Genomic DNA, 23,487 nt, shown 5'->3' on the forward strand with positions numbered 1-23,487 from the left:
CCAGCCTAGCGCTGAGGGTCCAGGTGCCAGGGAGGATGTCTAACAGACAAGGCGGAGAGCTCCGAGGAACACCTGAGGCTGACCTCTGCTCACACAGTGCGCATGCTTTTGGACAAAACCACAATACATTAAAGAGTCATGACGTAGTCGGGAGGTGGTAGCGCAAGCCTTTAATCCCAGGCCAGCCTGGTTTGCAGAGGAACCCTGTCTCGAAAACAAAAATTTCAACTTTCAAGCGTCCATTTCTCAGATGCACTCCTCAAAGTCCTGCTTCCAAGCCTGGTCAGCAGCCGAGACTCTGCCGTTATTTTACAGCTAACGCTGTTTCCCGAGCCAACCAAGGACAGAAACACCCCAAAGACTGCACATGTGCCTGATATTTGAACACTGTCTGCCCTCCCTAAACAACCCAAGGTACGTTGAAAAAGCCTATGAGAATATGTGCATAGATTCTAAGCAAACGCCACATGCCACTTCACATGAAACTTGGGGACCCTTGAACTTTGTTACTCCAACTAGCGTCACCCGAGGATACCAAGGATAGATTGTACACACGTAAGAAAACACCTACCTAGTCTTTGTTCTCTGTCAATATAACAAGACAGAAGAAACAAAGAAAACAGATCACAGCTTCAAAACAGAAAGCGGGTTTCTCTGACACAGCCCAGGAATGTGTGGGTCACATCTCTAGACAGCACACAGCAGATGCCCCACATTCCCTTATCACCTCTCGGTACAGGCACAACTGGATAGGCAGCTCCAGGTGGAAGGCCACTGCTGCTCTGTCGTCTCCCTACCCATCAAGTAGAGCGTTACAACCGCAGGGAAGGAGACAGGTCTCAGGCATCACTCCCAAGCACCAAATCTAACCTCACACCAGGTGCTAGGCACAGTCACAGGCACAGCCACCCAGGTGGCACAAACAGACTCTAACAGCAGGATGGACCAGACAGCTCCAGTTCTACACACATTTCTATTTTATTATGGCAAAGGTGAAAATACCACCTTCTCCACAACAGCAACCAGTAAAATTTATCCCAAAAATAACTCAGTACAAAACAGGTCTGTTTCAGAAAAAACAAAAAACAAAAAAAGGGGGGGGGGGAAGCCTTTACATGAGTTTTTAGATCCTATTTTAAAAGAGGGGGGGGAAAAAAAAAAGGAAACAAATCCACCATTGTCTGCACAGTCCAGTTGCCAACCCTCCCTCTAGGGATCATGGCCGAAGCTTCTGGGTCCTGTTACGTGTGCGGATTTGCTTGGCTGTTTAGCTGGTGTCCATCTGGAAGAGAGGGGGACGGTTCACTAAAGAGGCTCTTGTTCCTACTGGCCTCAAGAAGTCACCACAGGACACCACTCACCCTCGCATTATAAGCATCCAGCTGTGCGTCCAGCTCCTCAGCAGAAAGCTGCTGCTTGGAGTTCCTGCCGGTGCCTCTACCTCTTCCCCGGCTGCCTCCACGGGTTCCTCTCCTGGTGCCGCCGCCACCAAAACCCCCAGATCCACGGTTTCTTGTCATGCCCCCTCTGTTTATGCTAACAGAGAAAAACAGAATGCCTTCATCTATCTGCAAAGGCTGTGTGGGTGGCATCCCTGCACACCACAGGCCTTTCCCCACCCCAAGGGCCTCAGCACTTACCTTTGTGCAGGTCTTCGCTGTGTATCAATCTGTGATGTGACAAGCTGGATGTTCATAGGACGGCCTATGGGAAAGAATACAACAAGTCTCATTCCAGAAGCTCGGAAGCTGCCCCAGAGGACACCACACCCTGGTCTCCATGCAAGCTCTGGAAGGGGCCTGTGTGTCTCCAATGCCTGGAGAGCCTGGTGGGGAAACAAAGTACAATAATAACCCACCAACACCTCCTCACTCCTTCTCAGGTCAGGCTAGGAGGGTTGTTTGGTCAGGTGTTCAGGGTGCTCATGGGTGGACAGGTGTGGTTGACCTGACGGAAGAAGAACAGGTACCTTTGTCTTTACGACTACAGCCCCGCACTCAGGTTGTACTATGGCGGTTCTGAGAAGGCTTCACAGAAGTGAATCTTCCGGAAGGAGCTGAAGGAGGGGAGGGATGTAGCTTGCTGGATGGGGGTTCACAAGAGGTTGGTCCAGATGTGTGGGGCAGCATGAGAGGTGGCAGAATGGAAGAGAGAGACAAAGGGGCAAATGCAAAGTGTCCTCAGCCACAGGGGCAGCCCATATTCCTACAGGGAGAGGTGCCAGCCCCAAACTCCACAAGCCCCACAGGCGTCCTGGGCCCAGCCCCAGACTCACCATCCAGAGGGACGCCATTGTACTGTTTCATAGCCTTCAGGGCATCGGCCTTCCGCTCAAAGTGCACATCTGCTGTCCCTAAACTTCGTCCAGAGCGATCGTAGTGCACAGCTGCTTTCTTCAACGTTCCAAATTCAGCAAAGAGCTCCTGGGACGTGTAAAGGGTAAAAATCAGTAAAGCAGCTAAGCCACCTTTCCTGTAGTGGCTCAGCCAAAGTTGCTTTGAGTTTTCTTACTTCAGCGGCACCTTACTGACAGCCACCCAGGAAGGGGGCAAGGCAGTGGCAATTAAGAGCCGGAGGGGAAGGAATGTTGGATCCAGAGGGACAGCAGCTTTCATGAACACCTGGGCTTCTTCCCTTCACTGTGCTATGTACAGGTGAAGGAAGCCACAGAGCCGGCATGGGGCAAAGACCAACAAACTACTCCCTCTGCAAGGTACTTGCAGCCTGCCCAATGGCTGCTTCATCAAACAGCAGAGGCCAAGAGTAAAACTGTCCATAGAGCAGACAGCTCAAAGGGCCCATGAATTTGGGGAGTCGTCCCAGCCCCTCCCCAAAAAGACAGACTCTGGCTCACCTTTCCCTCTCCTCCTACTCAAGCCTGCTGCAAAGTCTGAAGGCAAACGTGCCATGGAACCTGCCCTGGCCTCAGGCAGGCTGGGAGTTGGAGAGGGAACCCAGACTGTGGGGCTACTTCGGCTGCAGGCACACAGTGGGAAGTGGAGTTCACCAAAAGCGGTTTCCAGTGGATGCCAGAAACCACCTTAAAAAAAGTGTTGAGACACTGTGAGTGCTCACTGGCATGTTCTATTCTCCCATGGCAAGGCCAAATGGCTGGGCTCTGAGAAACGGAACCCAGAAAGGCCCAGCACCCCCCAACCCAGCCATCTCTAAACCTAACTCCATAACCATTCAACTTCTAAGGCCTTTGATGTCTGGACAGAAAAAAGGTCCACGCCCCCTGACAAGACCAAGAAAAGGCCATCAGTTCGGACATAGTGCCTCAAGCCAGAAAACACACAGGCACCGTTCACCCTGTGCTGTCAGTTATCTATGGGGAAGGCTTTTCCTCTTCAATCAGCTCACTATACCAGGCACAGAAAAGTCTAGGAAGCGAGCACCCCCGGCCACACTGGCACTGTACTTGTGGCTAGTCTTTGCCGGGGGCAAACTCAAGTCCTGGCAGAAGGCAGGTACTCACTGCACAGGACAGCGAGCGACAGCAAGCGTTTTGGGGGGCACTCGGGACTGTCTTCCTGCACGGCCTGACTTACTGGGGTGACCAGCCCTTGGGCATCCTGAGGGAAGGGCGGGTTTCAACCCGTGCGGGCTGAGCATAGCGGACCTCTGCAGTCTCCTACCTGAATATCGGCGTCTGACACTCCGAAGTCTAGGTTTGACACCAGCAGCTTCCCACCCGTCTCCACGCCGGCTCCACCCCCGAAGCCGCTATCGAACAGGTCATGCTGCCACTTGTCGGGGAGCTGTTTCGGCTGGAGAGAAAAACCGTAAGCACAAGAGGCACCCGTGAGCCCCCAAGCGCCTTCACCAGCACTCTCGGCTCTGGCGACCGGCCCGCGCGCGCGGGGCCACCAGGCTTCTCCCACACCCGCGACCCCGCCGCCACGAGGCTGGACCGCGCGCGACGGGACAAAGCGTCCCGGAAGGTCCCGGCCTCGCCCCCGCCCACCCCTCCGCCGCGGCCGCTCGCACTGCGGGCGCTCGCCGGGCTCGGTACTGCCCGGGGACAGCCCCCCGGGGCCCCGTCGGCGCCGCACGTCCCGGTACTCACTCTGCTGTAGGGTGCCGGCCGGTTTCTGCCGCCGCCGCCTGCGGCGCCGCGAGCGATGGCGGGCCGGTTCCTCATGGGCCCGCCGCCTCGGTTCACCCGCGCGGCGGCCTGCACTGCACCGCCGCGTCCGCCCTGGGAGCCGGCCCTGCCGCGACCCCGGCCCCCGCCGCGGCCGCCTCGCTGGCTCCGGTTCAGCTTAATGATGTCGTCCAAAGACATATCCATTTTGTCGGCCATGGCGGGCGCGGAGTCGGGCCTCGGATCGAGCCCGCGCGTCAGCACGCCGCGGCGTCACTTCCGGCGTCTCCTCCCGGGCCTTCCGGCGCCGCGGCCGCGAAGCCGCCCCCTGATTGGCCCTCGACGCGCGCGGAGCTGGCGCGCGCGTGCGCAGTGTCGCCCCCCCTCCCGCGGCGGCCGGCGCTTCCCCGGAGGAACCAGACGCGGCACGGTCGTTTTTATACCTTCCCGCGCGGAAGCAACGGAAGGGCGGGGCTCCTCGCGATTAGGCGGAGAAGGTGCGAGGGCGCGGAGGGGGGCGGGGCCCGCGGGAGACGTGCGGCGGCGAGCGAGCGCGGAGCTCGCCCCTCGGGGGGGATCCCGGCGGGGGTCCGGGTTTGGACGCGTCTGCTGGAAGGCTCGGTCTCCTAACTAACGAGCTGGGGCGTGCACTAACTCAGCAAGCCAGCGACAGTCACGCTGTCCTTGCAAGGCGCTGGCTCCTTAATGGAAACCAAGATTCCCTCTTAGGGGTGCCTAGATTTTCTTGTAGTTGCTTTGTGTTTGAGGGCCTCGGACTCCGTGAGCTCTCCCTGCTTCTGCTCCCGGAGTGCTGGGATCAAAGGCGTGTGCCTTGGCACAGGGGCGCGGACCTTAGAAACCAACTCGGAAACGGGCCATGCTTCCAACAGGCTCTCCTTGTCGTCTTCGAAGACAAATCGTGGCTTTTTTTTTTTTTTTTTTTTTTTTTTTTTGGTCTGGGAGCTAGAAATTTTGGCAGATTCGGTTCTTGGCGAGAATATCGCTCCCTCAAGTGGCTGCCTTGACGCGCTTCGCACCTGTTGCGGCTCCCCGACCTTGACGTTGGAGTGCTGTAGAACTACGTACTAGCTTTAGCCAGGTGATCCTCTGCCCTCAGGTCACCGGCTCCGCTGCCATGAAGGTGAAAATTAAGTGTTGGAATGGTGTGGCCACTTGGCTCTGGGTAGCCAACGATGAGAACTGTGGCATCTGCAGGATGGCGTTTAATGGCTGCTGTCCAGACTGTAAGTGTCTCCCTCTGTGCTCTCAGAACACTGGCCTGTCCCTCCAGCCTTCTTTTTGTTTGCTTGTTTGGTTTTTCGAGACAGGGTTTCTCTATGTTATCTTGGCTGTCCTGGACTCACTTTGTAGACCAGGCTGGCCTTGAACTCACAGCGATCCTCCTGCCTCTGCCTCCCGACTCCTTGGATTACAGGTGTGCGCCACCAGCGCCTCGCACAGTATTCTTGGTCTTTCACCTCTTTGATCTAAACAGCCTATTCTTACTCTGCTTTTGTTTTCAAGATGCTTGAATTTTATTGGTTTTATTATTATATTTTATTTTCTTATTCAGCTTACATTCTGAGTGTTATCCCCTTGCTTGTATCTTCCCTTTTCCGCCCTTCACCCTCTTCCTCCCTCTTCCCCTCCCCTACACCTCTGACAGAAGGGGACCTCCTCCCCCACCATATGACCACAGCCTATCAGGTCTCTTCTGGACAGCCTACTTTCCCTTCCTCTGTGGGCTGCCGGGCCTCCGAACCTTGGTGATCAAATTAGGGGCACCAGAGTTCATGTCAGAGGTCGTCCCCGCACTTCCACTCCCTCCCCGCCCCCAACCATGGAGAATGAGCTGTCCTTTGACTAAATCTGAACAGGGGGGTCTATGTTTGCTGCATGCATTGTCTTTGGTTGGTGCAACAGTTTGTGCAGGCCCCTCTGAGTCCAGACACGCCGGCCTCAATTGTCTCTTTGGGGCTCCTGAACCCTCAGGGTCCTTCCATTCTCCCTTCCTTTTTGATTTTTGTAATGGTTTTTTTCCTCCCCCCCTCCCCCAAGACAGGGTCGGTCTCTCTGTGTTAACCTTGACTTTCCTAGGCTTCCTTTGTAGACCAGGCTCTCCTCAACCAACAGTGATCCTCCTGCCTCTGCCTCCCGAATGCTGGGATTAAAGGTGTGCACCACCACGCCCAGCTGAAAATGAATTTTATCAGCCAATGGGTAATGTTGTTGTTGTTTGTTTGTTTGTTTCAAGACAGGGTTTCTCTGTGTATCCCTGGCTGTCCTGGAATAGCTTTGTAGACCAGGCTGGCCTAGGCTCACAGTCACCTGCCCGCCTCTGCCTCCTGAGTGCTGGGATTAAAGGCGTGAAAGCTGTTGATCTTTCTAGTTTAGGTTTTATCTGTATCACTTGTGATTCATAACTAAACTCACAGGTCTAGTTTTTATTTATTGTTCTGAGCAGAACAAATGTAGATTTTCCTCTTGTCTTGTAGCCCTGGCTGTTCTGGACTCCTCTGTAGACCGTGCCAGGCCGGCTTAGAATTCACTAGATCTGCCTGCCTCTACTTGCCCAGTGTTGACATCAGAGGCATTCACCATCACTGTCCAGCACAGGTGTAGTTTTTTTTTTTTTTTAAGATGTATTTATTTATTATGTACACAGTGCTCTGCCGCATGTTCACCTGCACACCAGAAGAGGGCATCAGATCACATTATAGATGGTTGTGAGCCATCATGTGGTTGCTGGGAATTGAATTCAGGACCTTTGGAAGAGCAGGCGGCACTCTTAAACTCTGAGCCCTCTCTCTAGCCCCAGGTGTAGATTTATTAAGGAAAAATTCCTGTAGAGGAATTTTAATTTTGACCATGCCTGCTCTAGCAAGAGATCACATCCAGAGACCTTTTAGGTCTGTGTGATCCTGCTGGAATACAAACATGGCCTTTAATCCAGGAGAGAGGCAAGTAGATCTGAGCTCAGGGCCAGCCTGGTATTGAGCAAGTTTCAGGTAAAGAAAGGTTTCAGGACAAAAAGGTCCAGGTGTGGTGGTACATGCCTTTAATCCTAAACAATGAAGGTAAAATTGATTTGTAGAAGGAACCACCCATGCTTGAAAATGATGTTTAAGTGCTGGGCATGGTGGCACACACCTTTAATCCCAGCATTTGGGAGGCAGAGGTGGGTGGATCCCTGTGAGTTTGAGGCCAGCCTGGTCTACAAAGCGAGTCCAGGACAGCCAAGGCTACACAGAGAAACCCTGTCTTGAAAAACGAAAGAAAGAAAGAAAATTATATTTAATCGGGTGGCAGAAAAAGTGATGAATCAGAGAAAGGTTTGGCAGAATAGAATACACTCAACTCTCACGGGAAGAGAGAGCAAAGGGAAGCTACTTAAGGGGCAATTCAGAGAGAGAGGAAGCAGTTTTACTTGGATAATTTTACAGAGAGGTTGAATGAGAGAGCAAGCCAGACACAGGGGAAGGCGGACCAACCCAGGCGATTGGAAAAGGTTGTTGGAGTGATTCAGTCAGAGGCCGAGAGAGAAGTCAGATTGAATTGAAGAGATCATGTTAAAGCTGTCAGACTCCATTTTGTTAGGAACAGCCTAACTCCATCCCAAACACCACCAGCCCTGGGAACTTTACCTGCCAGAGCGACCCTCTAAGCTACACTCTTTACACTCTTGTGTATTTTCAGTGGTGGCGTAATCCATACGTGGGCCATCTATACACCTGGTTCCACTCTGGATGTACCTGAACCCTGCCAGGCACTCAGGGTCAGCTAGGACACTGCCAGGCTCGCTCAGGGGTCAGCCAGGACACTGCCAGGCACACTCAGGGGTCAGCCAGGACACTGCCAGGCTCGCTCGGGGTCAGCCAGGACACTGCCAGGCTCGCTCGGGGTCAGCCAGGACACTGCCAGGCACGCTCAGGGGTCAGCCAGGACACTGCCAGGCTCGCTCGGGGTCAGCCAGGACACTGCCAGGCTCGCTCGGGGTCAGCCAGGACACTGCCAGGCACGCTCAGGGGTCAGCCAGGACACTGCCAGGCATGCTCAGGGGTCAGCCAGGACACTGCCAGGCATGCTTGGGGTCAGCCAGGACACTGCCAGGCTCGCTCGGGGTCAGCCAGGACACTGCCAGGCACGCTCGGGGTCAGACAGGACACTGCCAGGCTTGCTCAGGGGTCAGCCAGGACACTGCCAGGCTCGCTCGGGGTCAGCCAGGACTGCTTGTTAGCAAAACAACTGGAGGCCGCCGGCCACCCTGTTCCCCATCCCACTCAGGAGATGAGCTCACTGTGGTTTTCGCCCTTTAAATATGCAACACAACTTCCCCTCAAGGGCGCAGTTCAGATTCCGAACTGGTCTCCCTGAGCTCAGAATACAAAGTTTTCATTTTAAGCTTTTGCATCTGAAGTGGGTTTTCTCGGCTTCCACTCCGAACCCAACAGTAGTCAGCTGGGAGAGGAGTTTGAGCCGGAACAGCTGAGTTGAACAGCCAGCCCAGCGCTCAGAAAGAACAAGAAAGGGTGGGTGAGCTTATTCAGCAGTAAGTCTCAGGCTGAAAACATTCTAGGCCTAGGTTAGGTCATACAGAGGCTAGAAGCTTCCAGAACTAGGCCTCGGTTAGCAGACAGAGGCAGTAAGCTGTATTGGAGATAAACATGTTTTTGTTTTGATCCCAAGTGTGGGATGGGGAGCAGACTTGTGAGAGCAGGTTTATCCACTAGACGATGAACCACTTGGTGAGTGGGTGGAGGGGGGCGCTTGGTTTTTGCCAGCTGAAAAACATCCTAGTACAAACTCTGACGGGAGATAGATACATGCGCCCCAAACAGGAGAGTGGGCTCTTTTGGGTCTTGGTGTTGTTTGGCTGTTCCTCGCTCTGCTTTGAGACGAACCACTGCAGGGAAGGCGTCAAGGCTTTGGGCTCTGGTTGCGCCAGGTTCCAGCAGCAACCTTGGTGGAATTGCTGGTCTGCTGAAATCCTGTTCACTAGGCCAGGGGAATCGTTCCCAGGAACTGACGCCCAGAAGGTTTCATTCTTGTCTTCCTTAATCATAATCAAGTATAATTGTTAAGGAAACTGAGCCTACAGTAAGCCTCCGAGACAGCAATTAAAACAGGCGAATAAAAGTTCCTTTTACAAACTCACATGAAGCCGGTCGTGGTGACGCAGACCCGTGGGAGGCAGAGGCACGTGGATCTCTGAGTTGTGGCCAGCCTGGTCTACAAAGCAAGTCCAGGGCCGGGCGTGGTGGTGCACGCCTTTAATCTCAGCACTTTGGAGGCAGAGGCAGGTGGATTGCTGTGAGTTCGAGGCCAGCCTGATCTACAAAGCGAGTCCAGGACAGCAAGGCCACACAGAGAAACCCTGTCTTGGAAGGAAAAAAAACCCAAACAAACAAACAAAAAACCCAATCCTGGACAACCAGGGCTACACAGAGAAATCCTGTCTTGAAAACAAAATAAAACAAACTCATGAATGTGAAGATTTGTAGGGGAGGAATACTCTTTTAATCAATGAGTCAATTAGTTTCTTATTTAATGGTGCTGGAGATTGAACATGGCCTTTCGGTGCTGTCAAGCTGTCTACCACTGAGCTGTGCTCGAGCAGCCCTTTTTTACATTTGATTTTGAGAGAGGTCTTACTGAATTGACCAGGATTGTCTTGGGCTTTGCTTCTCCTGCCTGAGCCTGTAGAACACCTGGACTTGGAGCTACAGGCTAGCCCACCTGTTCTTTTGTGGTTTTCTGAGACAGGGTCTCTCTGTGTTAGCCTTGGCTGTCCTAGACTCACTTTGTAGACCAGGCTGGCCTCGAACTCACAGCGATCCTCCTGCCTCTGCCTCCCGAGTGCTGGGATTAAAGGCGTGTACCACCACGCCCGGCCTTGCATTTTTTAAAGATCACTTTTAAGGGCGGGTCTGGTGGCACAGGCCTTTAGTATCAATGCTGAAGAGGTGGGCAGATCTGGATTCCTGTTGTGTCTGGTCTCCGTAGTGACCATAGTCCTTTTACTGTCATGTCTTAGGGGCTGCTCCCATAGTGGGGATCGGCCAAGGCGGCGCCTCTCTAAAGTCTGTAAATGTGAAAATGTTCATTTGTTTTGTTGTTGGTTCATCTGCCCCAGCATCCCATGCTACGAGTGGCTGCTGTTAGTACAAGGACCTGGATTGCCTGAAGTTTGGAATCTTGCTAAACCTGGAAAGAGTCTTTATTTAAAAGAGCCACAAAGAAAGCCAGGGAGGGCGGGAGAGATGGCCACATGGTGGCTCACAGCCATCGATAGTGCCCTCTTCTGGCCTGCAGGTGTACATGCAGCTAAAGCATTCATATACATTAAATCAATAAGTCTTTAAAAAAGAAAGAAAGCTGTGGTGGTGGTGGTAGCAGCCGCGGCAGCGGCCAGGCCTTTCACCACCACCTGGCTCAAGGAAGTCGGTTTTAATGTGCAGAGTGTTTGACAGGTCCAGGGTGTTTTCTAGATAGATTCTGTATTACGAGGTTTCTCCCAGATTAAATCTGTGTGGAAATTAAGTTACTAAGGCTGTAATAAAGCTGCTCCAGGTCCCAGAGTGCTTTAGGGTAGAACAGTCTTGTCAAGAGGTGTTTTTAATTAAAACAATAATTTCATCAGGGCATGAATCACCCGCAGTGCACCAGCTCATCAGACGCTCCGGGTGCTACCTGCAGGCCTCACTTTCCTCTGTATGACTACACACAGTGGGTCAGCGCAGCCATCCCTGTTGGTGCACTAGCCGGGTCCACCTCTAACTTAGAGAAGGCGATTTCTAGCAGAGTTCTGCTGAAGTTAAGAGTCAGCATTGGTGGCACACACCTTTAATCCCAGCACTGGGAGACAGGCAAGCGGATCTACAGAATGAGTTCTAGGACAGCCTGGGCTACACAAAGAAACACTGTATTGAAAAGCAAAGAGAGGGAACGGGGGTGTGAGGCTCGGTGGGGCTGAGTGCAGACAGGACTGGTGTCCCAGATGGATTGGGTGCAGGGAGGTTTCTTGGTCCCCGGCTGACACTGATGTGGGGCAGGACTAAAGGTGTCCTGGACACTACTTTCTTTAGAAGGATTTTCTAGGCTATGGAAGTCTGGGATATTTGTTAGTTTTTGAACAGGGTCTCATGTCTCTCATGTCCTAGGTTGGCATCAAAATCCTTATGTTAAAAAAAGGTAGCTCACGCCTTTAATCCCAGCACTTGGGAGGCAGAGGCCAGCCTGGTCTACAAAGAGAATCTAGACCAACCAAGGCTACAGAGAAACCCTGTCTTAACCCCCCCCCCCCAAAAAAACAAAAACAAAATAAAAGTCCTTATGTAGCTGAGTGTGGCCTTGAATTCCTGCCCTCCTGCCCCCACTTCCCATGCAGGTGCTGGGATCAGCCAGTTATGCAAGGCAGGGCTTTGCGGATCTAGGCTGTTCTATCAGTTGAGCTACATTCCCTGGTCCCGTTTGTTTTTTTACTTTTATTTTTTAAAAAATTATCAGCCAGGTGTGGTGGTGCACATTTTTTAATTTTTGTTTGTTTGGTTTTTCGAGACAGGGTTTCTCTGTGTAATTAATCAAAGGTGTGCACCACTAGCCGGGTGTGGTGGTGTACACCTTTAATCCCAGCACCCGGGAGGCAGAGGTAGGGGGAGCTCTGAGTTCAAGGCCAGCGTGGTCTACAAAGTGAGGCTAGGACAGCCAAGGCTACACAGAGAGACCCTGTCTCAAAAAACAGAAAGTCTCATCTGTAGTGTCCCCACAGCCCTTGTAGTGCAGTACTGTCTGGTGTTCTGGGAAGGAGCTTTCTGAGTTTCAGGGTGCCTTTAGTGAAAACAGGCTCCCTGCTTAGGTTGTGACTCTGGCACTCTACCTTGCCTTTTGCCTTCTGGGTATTACAGGTCAGCTTTCCACAGCAGGTGGGAGAGAGGCTGTACCTGGGAACATGACTGATCACACCCCTACTTTTGGTCTCTGATGTGGGAGGTGTAAGAGGCTCTCCTGTGGGCTAGAGCTGCTGCTGCTACCCAGAGGTGCCTGTCTGACGCCCCCTCCTGGCTCCCGCAGGTAAGGTGCCTGGCGACGACTGCCCCCTGGTGTGGGGCCAGTGCTCACACTGCTTCCACATGCACTGCATCCTCAAGTGGCTGAACGCGCAGCAGGTGCAGCAGCACTGCCCCATGTGCCGCCAGGAGTGGAAGTTCAAAGAGTGAAGCCTGTGCTCTGCCCAGCCCCCTTCGCCCAGCAGTACCCAGGGACCTTGAACTGCGGACAAGGATGCTTCTGTTTGCGTGAGACAGGGACTGGAGCTTGTTTTCCTGTTTTTCCCATCACATCATTGACATTTTTATTCAATAAGTAAAACTCATTAAAGTTCTGCACCTTGCTAGAGGCCTCTTGCTGTCTGTCCTCTTGACGTATTAATGAAGCCGCAGCGTGCTTTGGTGTGAGAACCCTCATGAATAAACATCTTGATGAAATAACTGCCAAATCTCTCATCATGACTCGAGTCACACTCGGAGGAGGAGGAGGGACTGGGGCAGGGCTAGGCAAAGTCCATAGGCTGTGTTTGTGTCAAGGGGACTGGTGGGGGCACATAGCCATCAGCTGCCCTAACCTGGTTCAAGTCTCAGGAACTCTACCCATCTCAGCCCTCACTGAGCAAAGTTGGCAGCTGCTCTGGTCAGAGGAAGAGATAGCTCAGCAGGTGTTGGTCATGCTGTTGACAGTCCCTTGCTACCCACTCAGGGCCAGCTAGTGTGGAGGAGGATGTGGGCCTTCTGGTGTCCAGGCAGCCCTGTGGATAGACTCCCCTTCATTCCCCACAGCTGGGGGTATCAGCATACAGCCCAGCCCTGGGGTGTGAAGAAGCTCCGGGTAGGAACCGACTTAGGCTGGCGCTCAGGATCACGGTCAGTTTACCTTAGCCTCACAGACCTAGTGACCAACCCAGGGAGCACTTTTGCACTCCGTGAGTGCTCTACAGCCTGTGGAGTGGACCAGGGGGGCAGGCTGCAGGCCACCCGCATCCTCTACATCTAGAAGATGTGCTGCCCACTTTTTTCTTTTTGGTGGGCATAGGTGTGAGGGTGTCAGAGCCCCCATGGAACTGGAGTTACAGACAGTTGTGAGCTGTCATGTGGGTGCTGGGAATTGAACCCTGGTCCTCTAGAAGAGCAGCCAGTGCTCTTAACTGCTGAGCCATCTCCAGCCCCTTGCTGTCCATTCTTTATGGTACCCTGGAGGTACTCTGTAGAAGGAGTTTAATCCAGTGACATGGCTTCTCTAGCTGGAAGACGGACACCCTTAGTAAACACCTTTAGTCCCCAGCCATGAAGGTAGAGCTAGTGGGTGGAAGCAGCCAGGTTGGAGTTGGGAGGCAGTACAATGGAGCTGAGTTTGTGGGATTCAGAGGCCAAGAGAGAAGCCATGTGGAATCAGTTGGCTTGGAGAGAAGTTTGGGTCAGAACAGCTGAGTTGAACCAGCCAGAGTTCAGAAAGTGCTAGAAAGGGTGAACTTATTCTGCAGTAAGTCTTAGAGGCTGAAAACATTCTAGGCCTAGGTTAGATTGTATGGAGGCAAAGCTTTCAGGACTAGGCCTAGGTTAGCAGAAGGAGGTGGTAGCCTTGGAGATGACAGTTACACCAGGCAAATAAAAAGTTCTCCTGCAGTGCTCCTACTTGACAACCTCGGTTCTCTGAAAGAGCAGCCAGTGCTCTTAACTGTTGGGCCATCTCTCCAACCCAGAAAAATCAATCAGTTTGTGATTGAGCAGGGGAGGGCCCAGTGCATTGTGGGTGGTGCCATCGGTGGGATGGTGGTCCTGGGTTCTTTAAGCGGGCTGAGCAAGCCAGTAAGCAGCAAGCACTCTTCATAGCCTCACTCAGCTCCTGCATCCAGGGTTAGGGTTTTGAGTTCCTGTCCTGACTTTTTAACTAAGTAAAAAAACCCTCTCCTCCCCAAGTCGTTTATGATCTTGGTGTTTCATCACAGCGATAGTAACCCTAACGGGGACAGTTCCACATCCCATCCTTGGACGCTGATACCTCCGGTCAGTAAGTCTTGGACGGAAGAGGTCAAGAGAAATTAGCCCTCCGCCCGCCTGTCTGTGACACACACTAGAGATCCCACTGATCTTCAAGCGCAGCCTGTGCTGCTTTGCCACTCCTCCTTGTAGCTTTGCACTCGCCCCCACCGCACGTATAAAGCCCAGCCGGGCTCGCAGACGTCAGGCGCTCACCCCCACACCCCGCAGCTCCATGGCCCAGTGTCGGACGCTGGTGGCCGCCGCCCTGGCGCTGCTCCTGCCGCTGGCCCTTGCGTGGTACAAGCCAGCGGCGGGACCCCACCACTACTCGGTGGGCCGCGCTGCGGGGCTACTGTCGAGTTTCCACAGGTTCCCGTCCACGCGACGCTCCGAAGCCCCAGCACTGCCCGGCGGAACAGGACCCCTGCGCGGCTTGGAGATGCGCTCCAGCCTCCGGAGCCTTGTGAGTGCATGCAGGCGGTGGGTGGCGGGAGCTGGTGGGGCAGGACGGGCCCTCAGCCTCAACCGCCTACCCAGGCCCTGTGTGTCAAAGACGTGACCCCGAACCTGCAGAGCTGCCAGCGGCAACTCAACAGCCGAGGGACTTTCCACTGTAAGGCGGACGTCTTCTTGTCGCTGCAGGAGGCTGAATGCCAAAGCGCCTGAGTCCTGAACCCCAACCCAAACCTCGCCGCTGTGGCGGGTGACCCCCGCCCCACCCCCCATACCCAGTCTTGCTTGAAGTAGTGCAGGCCCTGTGTGGGTTGTTTCCTGTGGCCCCTAAATATCATCACACTCCATAGCAAATGGCTAAATTAATAAAGAAGCAAAACTGTTTCTCCTAAGGGTTGCTGTGCCCCTCTGAGTGGCTCAACAGGGCCCTGATGTGACTGATTTCCTAAGTGCACTCCATCTATAGCCAGGCTGCGTCTCCCCCCTCATCCAGGAGAGTCCTGTGTCCTGCCCCGCCCAGGTGACTCACTGCGGGCACAGATAGTTCGTAGCAGGCCCTGCTCAGGCCCTACCATCCTAGCTTCCAGAGCCACGCACATCATCCCAAGTTCACAGGCTCTATTAGGAAGCCCTGCTCTGTGTCCTGCCTCGTCCCAGATGACTCTCTTGCTTCCGGGATACCTAGTCCCCCAACCTTGTGTGTCTCCCACTCCTTAAAGACCCTGAAGAACTAAGCTATTGTGTGTTCAACAAATTAAAGAGGACAACACATGCGGTATGCAGACCCAGAGCAAGGGTGCAACTGCTCAGGAGCACTCAGGCCTACCCACAAAGTTGGGTCTAAGGTTGGCCTGGCTTCCTTCCAGAGACTAGAGGGCTCAGCGGCCTGCCTGGTCCACCCCTCACAGGATCTGGGCTCTGGTGGGCAGCTGATGAGTTCTAGCTCCAAGGCAAACACAGGTGTAAGGCAGGTGCCAACTTCAGTACTTGAGCTCTGAGCTGAGACCCTGAGTGCCTGTTCAGGACATCTTTCTCTCTACGGGGCTCTCACCAGCCATGCCTCAGTGAGAGACCATGGGTGGCACTTGAGCATGCCTGCCTGAGGGGTATTGCTCTGGGGACTAGCCTCTGGGTGTAGGCAGCAGCACACTGGGGTGGCTTCATTCAGAGACCAGAGACTACTTGGGCTCTTTCACAGCCCTGGGACCCTAGTGTGGGCACTGCCCCTTCCTAGCAGGCAGCAGGGTTGAGGTTAAGGAAGGCAGGCCAAGCATTCCCCAGACGGGAGGTATTGTCCCCCTCCTCCCACCTTGACTCTAGGTCAGAAACACTCACAAAGGTCTCCAGGCAAGGGATGGGCAAGTACCACCAGAACCCGTCTGAGGGAGGCAGGCCTCACCACCAGGAGGCAGCTCTCGGAGCCTCAGCAACTGCTGGATCCAAGTAGAGCGACTAGGGTACCAGTATCTACATCCCAACCTATGGGACAGCTGCCCAGCTTCCTGGCCTGGCTCCTCCATTTTCTAAGAGTTCCTGCGGCAGGAGGGTGTGGACAGGCTCCTGCTTCTTCCCAGGGCTCGGAGCCCACGGCACTTCCCACTCGGCTTTATTCAGATGAGCCACAGAGGTTTACATTGTCCACTGAGGTACAAAATGAGGCCCAGGAAGTCTGTGCGGAGGCCAGCCATGCTGGCCCGGCTGTCAGGGCAAGTGCATCTTCTCAGAGTCAGGAATGGGGTGCTAGAACGTGCCCCAAGTGACAGGGTGCCCACTTGCAGGTGACCCAGGATAACAGGTCCCCACAGTTACCCCTCTGTACCTCTCACCAAAGCTGGGTAGGCAGATATGCAGCTTCCAGTCAGCAGGAGGGTGGCCCCAGCCAAGCCTGGGCAGTGGCAGTTGGAAGATGTGGACCAAGGATGCACACTCCTCCAGTCACAGGCGCCCTCTGCTTATCCCGCTCACCGGGCGGCCTCACTGTGCTGCCACTCTCTGAGCAGCTCTGCTGAAAGCGCTGAGAGGCTGCTGCAAGACAGGCACCTCACGGGCAGCCAGCACAGCACCCTCCAGCAAGGCCTGCTTCCTTTGGGATTGTGTGAGCTGATACCAAGACACAGAAGCAGAGCGGGGCAGGGAGGAGAGGCGGGCACAGGACAAGGGCATCAACGGCATCTTCCAGGTCAGAAGCTAGGCAGAGTCCCCCGTGGGCTGTGCCTCCTGCTGCCTCATGGCCTCCAGGAACGCCAACTCCTTGGCCTCTTTCTTCTGATTCCGGGCTTCATACTCCAGCCTGGGGCCAGACAGGGGTCAGCTGCGTCTCTCCCATACTAGGAGTTGCCCGGTGCCAACCCAGCCCGAGCGGGAGGGGAACACACCTGTTCTTGATGATCCTCTGCACAATCAGGTCTGTAGTGAGGTCACTGCCACTGTCAATCTGACGGAAGATGCCTCTTCTCTTGGGCTCCTGGAGGCCTCAATGGGAAGAGAAGAGGAAGGTGAGAGTTCTCCTGACTACAAAGAGACCTTCAGGTGCCTCCACCCCCACCCAATGGGAGACCAATACCAGCAAGGATGGTTGTGCCTACTTCCCAGAGTCCAGGATGGGGCAACCCACCTGGTAGGGGTCAGAGCCATCCCTGTCGGGTACAATTTCTGTCTTCCCATGACACACGAGGTCCACCTGGGGAGGAAGCAGGGTCAGGAGGCCTCCACCGAGACACTGTGCCACCACTGACAACCACTTAGGGCCAGCCCAGACCTAAGAAACCTGGCCCTGGCAGACCTAGGCAAACCCTCTAGAAACCCTGCACCATGACCCGCTCAGCCAGAGAAGCCTCACCTTGAAGTGAGCCAGGAGCTCTGCCGTGACGGAATATGGTGCCCCGATCACCACTTCTGAAACGTACTGCAGAGACACAGCCAGCGAAGCACCTCGCTTAGTCCTCATGCCTGGCAGAGGAGGCCAGGGGAGCCAGCAGGGGCAGGCAGCCTGGCCGGGGCCACCTCGCAAAGAGGGCCCTTAGACACTGTGCCCACAGGGCCCAGCCCCCCTCCGTCTGTCCCGTCCCTTGCGCTGCTCACGGCCCACTCACCCGGCAGGCCAGGGCGCTCACAGCCCGCTCACCCGGCAGGCCAGCGCGCCCAGCGTCCACTCACCCGGCAGGCCAGCACGCTCAGCGTCCGCTCATGCAGGTTCATGATGGGGTAGTTCTTGCCCTTGTATCGGTTCACCTCCTGCGGCCAGTGAGTTTGGCTCAGCCGGAGGACCTCAAAGGAATGGTGCCTTCCCTCCCAGCTGGCCTTCAAGGGCAGAGGCTGGGAAAAGTGGCCCCGCACAGGAACACCCTGGGCAGGGTTGCCCTGGACTCCAGAAGAAAAGCAAGCCTGCCTTCACTAGACATCTGGAGCCTCATTCCTCCAGAGGCCACCTGTGCCCAACACTGACCCCAGCAAGGCCCCAGGAAGGACCCCATGGCCCATCAGCTACGGGGTGCCAAGAAGCAAGTAGGAAGGCAGAGACCTGGTCAAAGTGTAGGCCGGCGATGACGTAGGGCTTTCTGGCTAGCTTGTGCACCTCCTGGAGGAAGTCCACGTGCCCGATGTCTGTATCTGGATTAAGAAGCAATAACTAGCAGTGTATGGTTTTCTTGTAAGCCCAGCACTCGCATGGTGGAGGCGGGAGCACTGCAAGCTCCAGGTCAGCCTGGACCACACAGGAACATTCACCAAGACCTGGGGTCGTAGGTCAGCAGTAGATCACCTGCCTCAGACACACAGAGCCCTGGGCTCCATCCCCATCCCCAGGAAAGGAGAAACAAACAAACCAACCAAAACAACAACAACAATAAAAGGGCAGCAGTGATGGGAGGCCTTTGTCCCCACAGCCTGTACCCAGGGGCTCCTTGCCATTCTCCACTACAGCCCAGCTCAGCCCTGGGGCCGTGGGATCCGTGGGTTCCACTCAGTGGCATGAGTGTGGGCAGCAGAGGCTCTAGGAGGATACGGAACAGGTCAAAGGCACCGGCCACATAGATGACTGTCTCCCCAGGCTGCGGTTCCTTCCCAGAAGCAAACTGGATGATCTTCTGGGAAGTCTGTAGAAACTGGGACACCCCCGTCCAGGGGCTCTGCCCGCCAGGGCACTGTAGCCAAGAGGAGGAAGCAGTCAGTGGCAAAGCCTCTATCTGTGCCCCTTACCCCGCACCCTCCCCAGGGCTGCTCTTCTGAGCCAGGGCTCCCTGTGCCCCTGTCACAGGTGTGGGTGATGGGATCATGTGCAAAGAGCATTACAGGCTGGACAGACACCCCCCAACCCCAGCCTGCAAATAACCCAGCAGCACAGCTGGGGGCTATGTCCAGGCAGGCACTTGGGGCAGGGACAGGGACACACCATGGTTAAGGCCAAGCAGGACCACTGTAGCTAGCAGGACTGTGGCTCCACCCGGTGGCCACAGAAGATACTGCAGTCAACACCAGCTCTGCCTGGCAACACACCACCAGGAGCAGGCGCAGAGCCCAGTGGCCAGCAGACACAGCCCTCTGGGGGACCCGGCACCCTGAGGCCACCATCTGGTCACCTGGGAGGAGACTTCTGAGGAAAGTATGTCCCCGGCAGGTGTCGGGTGAGGGGGCTACAAAGGGAGAGAGGGCCAGGCCATTTGGTTAGATGCCACCTGTAGGTGGGCAGTCCTTGCTCCTCCTCCAACAAGTGGCTGCTGGGACTGGGCCACCTCTTGCCTGTCCTCCCTCCCAGCATCCACTAGCTGGCCAGGTCTGGTGGTCAGTACCTGGTCAGCCCTGGGAAGGAGAGGGAGGAGGGCGGGCACTGAAGCTCTGGGCCAACCTTTCCCCACGGGAAGCCTAAGGCAGGTGGGTGGGGAGTCTGTGTGGAGGCTAGTCACATGCCAGCCGTATTTCCAGAGCAGCCTCAGCAAGCCAGGCTGTACTCACCTTGCCAAAACTGTCAGCATATTCCCGGTACTCGGAGGACATCTCCTGCGTACAAGGGCAAGAGACTAAGGGTCCTCTCCCTCCTCACTGCCAAGCCTGGGACCAGCACATCGTGGCCCCAGAGCCCGCTGAAGGGATGGGAGAAGCAGGATAAACCCAAGGGTAGCGAGGATGATGAGGAGGCACCGCCCCCTCACCCCCATCCTGCCCTTAACCCAGGAACCAGATCCCAGACCCCATCCCTTTGGACTCACCTGGCTGCTGTGGTGGGCCTTGGTCACCAGCAGCATCCGGCCCACGAGGTCTGTGGTGGACACACCCTGGGTGCGTTTGCACTCTCTGGGACAGAGGTGAGGTGGAGCTTGTCATCCAGGACACACTCCTGAGGCTCTGCTATGGGCAGAACCCACCTGAGGGGCAGACCCTCCCTAACTCAGCCCCCAGCCCCCCACCAGAAAACCAGACTGGGGCTGGAGCAATGGGCTTCCATCAGTAACAGAGCAGAGGGCCACTCGAGTGGACAGCGTGACATCAGGGAGTAGACAGACCACACTTCACACACAAGTCTGGTCTCCGTCCTGACATCACTCCCTCTGGCCTCTCTCTCACGAAGGCCCTAACCCTGCTGCACAGTCTCTGCCAGGGGGATTCCTGGTTGTTCTAGGTCCTGGAGGAACCACTGCTCACAGCTGGCTCTTTAAACTACAGTTAATTAAAATAAACAGCCAGTTCTCCAGGGGCCGCAGCGACGTGACTAAGTCTGTGGCCGCCCTACTAACAGCTGATCAAGAGTGCTGCTGTTCTTGCAAAGCTCTGCCTGGCAGTACTGCCCAGCAGCTGGGGCTGGCCACCCAAAGATCACTGGGTCCATGTCCACGAGCACCCCACCCTGTACCTCTAGTCCTGACTGTGGCCCAAATGCCTTGAAGGCTACATCAAACAGGAAGGAGAGCTAGGGAGGGACCCACGTGCTGACACTCCCCAGACCTACCTGTACCGCCCAGCCTGCTTCACTTCCTCATAGGTATCTCGGCCATCTACTGTCAGCGTGACATCATCTAAGGGTGACACGACACAGAAAAGGACTTGGTTCTGATGTTCTTGTTTTGACACAGGGTCTTGCTATGTAGCCTAGGCTCACCTAGAACTCAGAGATCTGCCTGCCTCTGTCTCCCAAGTGCTGGCATTAAAGGCTCGCCCACCACCACCACCTAGGCTAACCTGGAAGTTTTAATGCCCCTGCCTCAGTACTAGGTGATAGTTGTGTGCCTTCACACTAGGATCAGTAACAAGAACTCTTAACTCATAGCCACCTGGGGACCAGAACCCTTCACCTGCGACCTACCCTTTAATTTGTGCCATTGCTCTGAGGGATGGACCCAGAGCTTTCTCTGATCTGCATAGGAGAGGGGGCCCCTCTATTTCTAAGCTGCCATCAGGTCTGCCTGCCCCGCCCCACCCCCACCTCCCCTGCCCCGCCCACTCACTGCCATGAACACAGAAGTCACAGTTGTACTTGTCCAGTGTCTCCAGTGTGGTGACGTAGGGAGCAGCGGGCACCACCTCATCCACCCACTTGATGGCCTGTACCATCTTGTACCTTTCCTCCTGGGTGAACACTGGGGGCCCCTTGTGCTTGGCAATTTCCTCTAGGGACAGAGAAAAGAAAAAGACAACCAAGAGGTGTGTCGCCCAGCTGCGAAGCCCGAGCTCCAGGCTGAGAGGGGCAACCACGCGAGCACGTCTCTCCCAGCGTTAGCCCACGCGGCGGGCCCCTGTGAGGCGGCCAGAGACTAAGAATGACTCAAGAACCAGGTGGGGGTGGACAACACAGCGAGACGCCTGTCCTGCTGTCAGTGCTCCCTAGAGCTGGCCTCCTCACCACTGCTCTCTGAGGAAGGACACAGAAACAACATGTCCACCCTATGCTGGCAGGTGTGGTCAGCTGGAGTGAGTCCCAGGCATCACGGCCCACACCTTACCGTCTGTATGCACACCGACGATGAGGTAGTCCCCCATGGCCCGTGCCTGGCGCAGCTGGTTGGAGTGACCGTAATGCACCATGTCATAGCTGTGAGAGGACAGACAAGGCAGTCAGGTCCTGCCCTGACCTCGGCAGGGAACTGGGGGGCAGAGTGCAGGGCCCTCTCAGGGCTGCTAATCCAGATCCCTGGGTGTTAGGGACAGAGGACAAGTTGGTTCTCAGTTGTCCATACCCCAGATACTGGACCTAGGGCAGGACTCAGCAAGAGTGGAAAATTCAGGGACAAGGCCTGGTGAGGTCCAGAAAGCCGGTGAACGCTTAAGACAGCCGTTCACTGGACTGTCTCTGCGCGTGTCACTTTATCTATGGACAGGCGGCTCAAGCTGCTGCTTCTGTTCTTTTTTCTTTTCTCAGAAGATAAGGCCTCATATATCCCAGGCTGGCCTCATATATCCCAGGCTGGCCTCATATATCCCAGGCTGGCCTCATATATCCCAGGCTGGCCTCATATAGCCCAGGCTGGCCTCATATAGCCCAGGCTGGCCTCATATATCCCAGGCTGGCCTCATATAGCCCAGGCTGGCCTCATATAGCCCAGGCTGGCCTCATATAGCCCAGGCTGGCCTCATATAGCCCAGGCTGGCCTCAAACTCACTACAAAGCCAAGAATGACCCTGAACCCTTGACCCTCCTGACTCCACCTGTTGGGATGACCACCAAAACCCACCTATTTGGTGCTAGGAAATAAACACAGGGCTTTGCACATGCTTGTATGCACAATCAGTAGAATGCTCGCACACTTGAATGCCAAGCAAGCCTTCTACCAACTGAGCTACAGCCTCAGCCACAACATATGAACACGGGGCCTCCAGTACCCTGAGCAAGACTCATGTGCCTAGACCAACAATCCACACTCAAACTTTGAGACAAGGAGACAGTCTAGAATCTGTTCTATCCTGAGACAAGTGGACAGCCCAGTCATGTGCTCCCCTGCCTCGCCCCCACCCCGACGGCCTGGCTTAGCTCTCTGAGAGAACAAGTGCCTGTCACCTGGTTCTGGAGTTTTTATCCTCAAATCTAGGTCTGGCCACAAGGACGCTGTCAAGGTCAAAGCTACCCAGAAGCCAGCAACATGCTGGGCACCCAGTACTGGGACCATCTGACTTCTACACAAGCTCTAGTGAGTGCCATCAGGTGACCTGAGCAGCCTTGTGCAGCCACCACAGTGCTCAGGGTGAGAGGCGGGACAGTGACAACGGCTCAGGCACCAGCGTAAATTCTGGGCCAGCCTTTGTGCCCCACTGGGCAAGCCGGGCAAGATCAGAGGTCAGAGTCTGCACCTGGGCCCAGTAATGTGGCAGGGCCAAGGTCACAGTCCATTGCTGGCGACTCGGGTGCAAAAGAGAATTCAGGGGTGGAGTACTTGCCTGGCTCCAAAAACAAACAAGAAATCACCAAGTCCAGCCTGCCCGCTCCAAACCCCTGGGGAGCCCTGGGGACTACGGCGCATCCCTTCGCAGCCACCAGGGATAGGAAGGACGGAGGGCTGGGGATGGTCTGCTTGTTGACAGCTCCGCGACTTTGCTAGAGCAGCGTCACGGGCCGCTCGCCTAGTCACCTGTCAGGCGGACCGACGCCGCACTTCCGGGTCGTGCGCCCGGGTCTGCGCGCCGCACTAAGTGACCGGAGGCCAGGCTGCCTCGTGCGGCCTCAGGAGCCTCCGCCAACGGCCGGTGCGCGACCCCGCGGGGGCCGCCCGCCCCTCGCCGCCGCCCCACTCACCAGCCGTCGCACCACACCCGCACGGTGCGCTGGCCCGCCGGGGCCCTCCGCCCAGCAGCGCCGGCCGCCCCGTGCCCGTTCCGGATCATGGCACCGCAGGACCCGCAAGACCCGGCGGCTCCCGCGACTCACGGGCTCCCCGCCCCGCCCCCGACGCTTGCGCGTGCTCACGCGGGGCTCACCCGCTCGGCGCGGCCAAT

General features: G+C 55.6%; 4 protein-coding genes across 5 annotated transcripts; 2 read left to right on the plus strand and 2 right to left on the minus strand.

Annotated features, from left to right (window-relative positions):
- Nucleotides 1-959: 959 nt before the first annotated feature.
- On the minus strand, nucleotides 960-4,364 carry Alyref (Aly/REF export factor). Its single transcript, XM_051159218.1, has 6 exons — nucleotides 4,070-4,364; nucleotides 3,639-3,770; nucleotides 2,276-2,423; nucleotides 1,641-1,704; nucleotides 1,362-1,536; nucleotides 960-1,282 (listed from the first exon to the last, which is right to left on the minus strand). Exons 1-6 carry the CDS (start codon nucleotides 4,304-4,306, stop codon nucleotides 1,268-1,270), a joined length of 771 nt encoding a protein of 256 aa, XP_051015175.1. The 5' UTR covers nucleotides 4,307-4,364; the 3' UTR covers nucleotides 960-1,267.
- A 111-nt stretch (nucleotides 4,365-4,475) lies between these two features.
- Anapc11 (anaphase promoting complex subunit 11) lies at nucleotides 4,476-12,386 on the plus strand. Its single transcript, XM_051159219.1, has 3 exons — nucleotides 4,476-4,584; nucleotides 5,205-5,331; nucleotides 12,158-12,386. Exons 2-3 carry the CDS (start codon nucleotides 5,223-5,225, stop codon nucleotides 12,301-12,303), a joined length of 255 nt encoding a protein of 84 aa, XP_051015176.1. The 5' UTR covers nucleotides 4,476-4,584; nucleotides 5,205-5,222; the 3' UTR covers nucleotides 12,304-12,386.
- Nucleotides 12,387-14,350: 1,964 nt separating this feature from the next.
- Nucleotides 14,351-14,784, plus strand: Npb (neuropeptide B). The gene is made up of 2 exons (XM_051157890.1): nucleotides 14,351-14,581; nucleotides 14,656-14,784. The coding sequence occupies exons 1-2, from the start codon at nucleotides 14,351-14,353 to the stop codon at nucleotides 14,782-14,784; spliced, it is 360 nt and encodes a 119-aa protein (XP_051013847.1).
- A 1,377-nt stretch (nucleotides 14,785-16,161) lies between these two features.
- Pcyt2 (phosphate cytidylyltransferase 2, ethanolamine) lies at nucleotides 16,162-23,430 on the minus strand. Of its 2 annotated transcripts, XM_051159221.1 has the most exons (14): nucleotides 23,288-23,430; nucleotides 21,504-21,592; nucleotides 21,009-21,170; nucleotides 20,513-20,579; nucleotides 19,776-19,860; nucleotides 19,522-19,566; nucleotides 19,149-19,202; nucleotides 18,575-18,713; nucleotides 18,092-18,174; nucleotides 17,728-17,805; nucleotides 17,411-17,476; nucleotides 17,186-17,251; nucleotides 16,947-17,035; nucleotides 16,162-16,861 (listed from the first exon to the last, which is right to left on the minus strand). In XM_051159221.1, the coding sequence occupies exons 1-14, from the start codon at nucleotides 23,374-23,376 to the stop codon at nucleotides 16,759-16,761; spliced, it is 1,215 nt and encodes a 404-aa protein (XP_051015178.1). In that variant the 5' UTR covers nucleotides 23,377-23,430; the 3' UTR covers nucleotides 16,162-16,758. The 2 variants fall into 2 exon arrangements, with proteins under 2 accessions (XP_051015178.1, XP_051015179.1); XM_051159222.1 differs by lacking the exon at nucleotides 19,149-19,202.
- Nucleotides 23,431-23,487: the final 57 nt, after the last annotated feature.

This window comes from Acomys russatus, chromosome 16 (assembly GCF_903995435.1).
Source record: "Acomys russatus chromosome 16, mAcoRus1.1, whole genome shotgun sequence".
Lineage (NCBI taxonomy): Eukaryota > Metazoa > Chordata > Mammalia > Rodentia > Muridae > Acomys > Acomys russatus.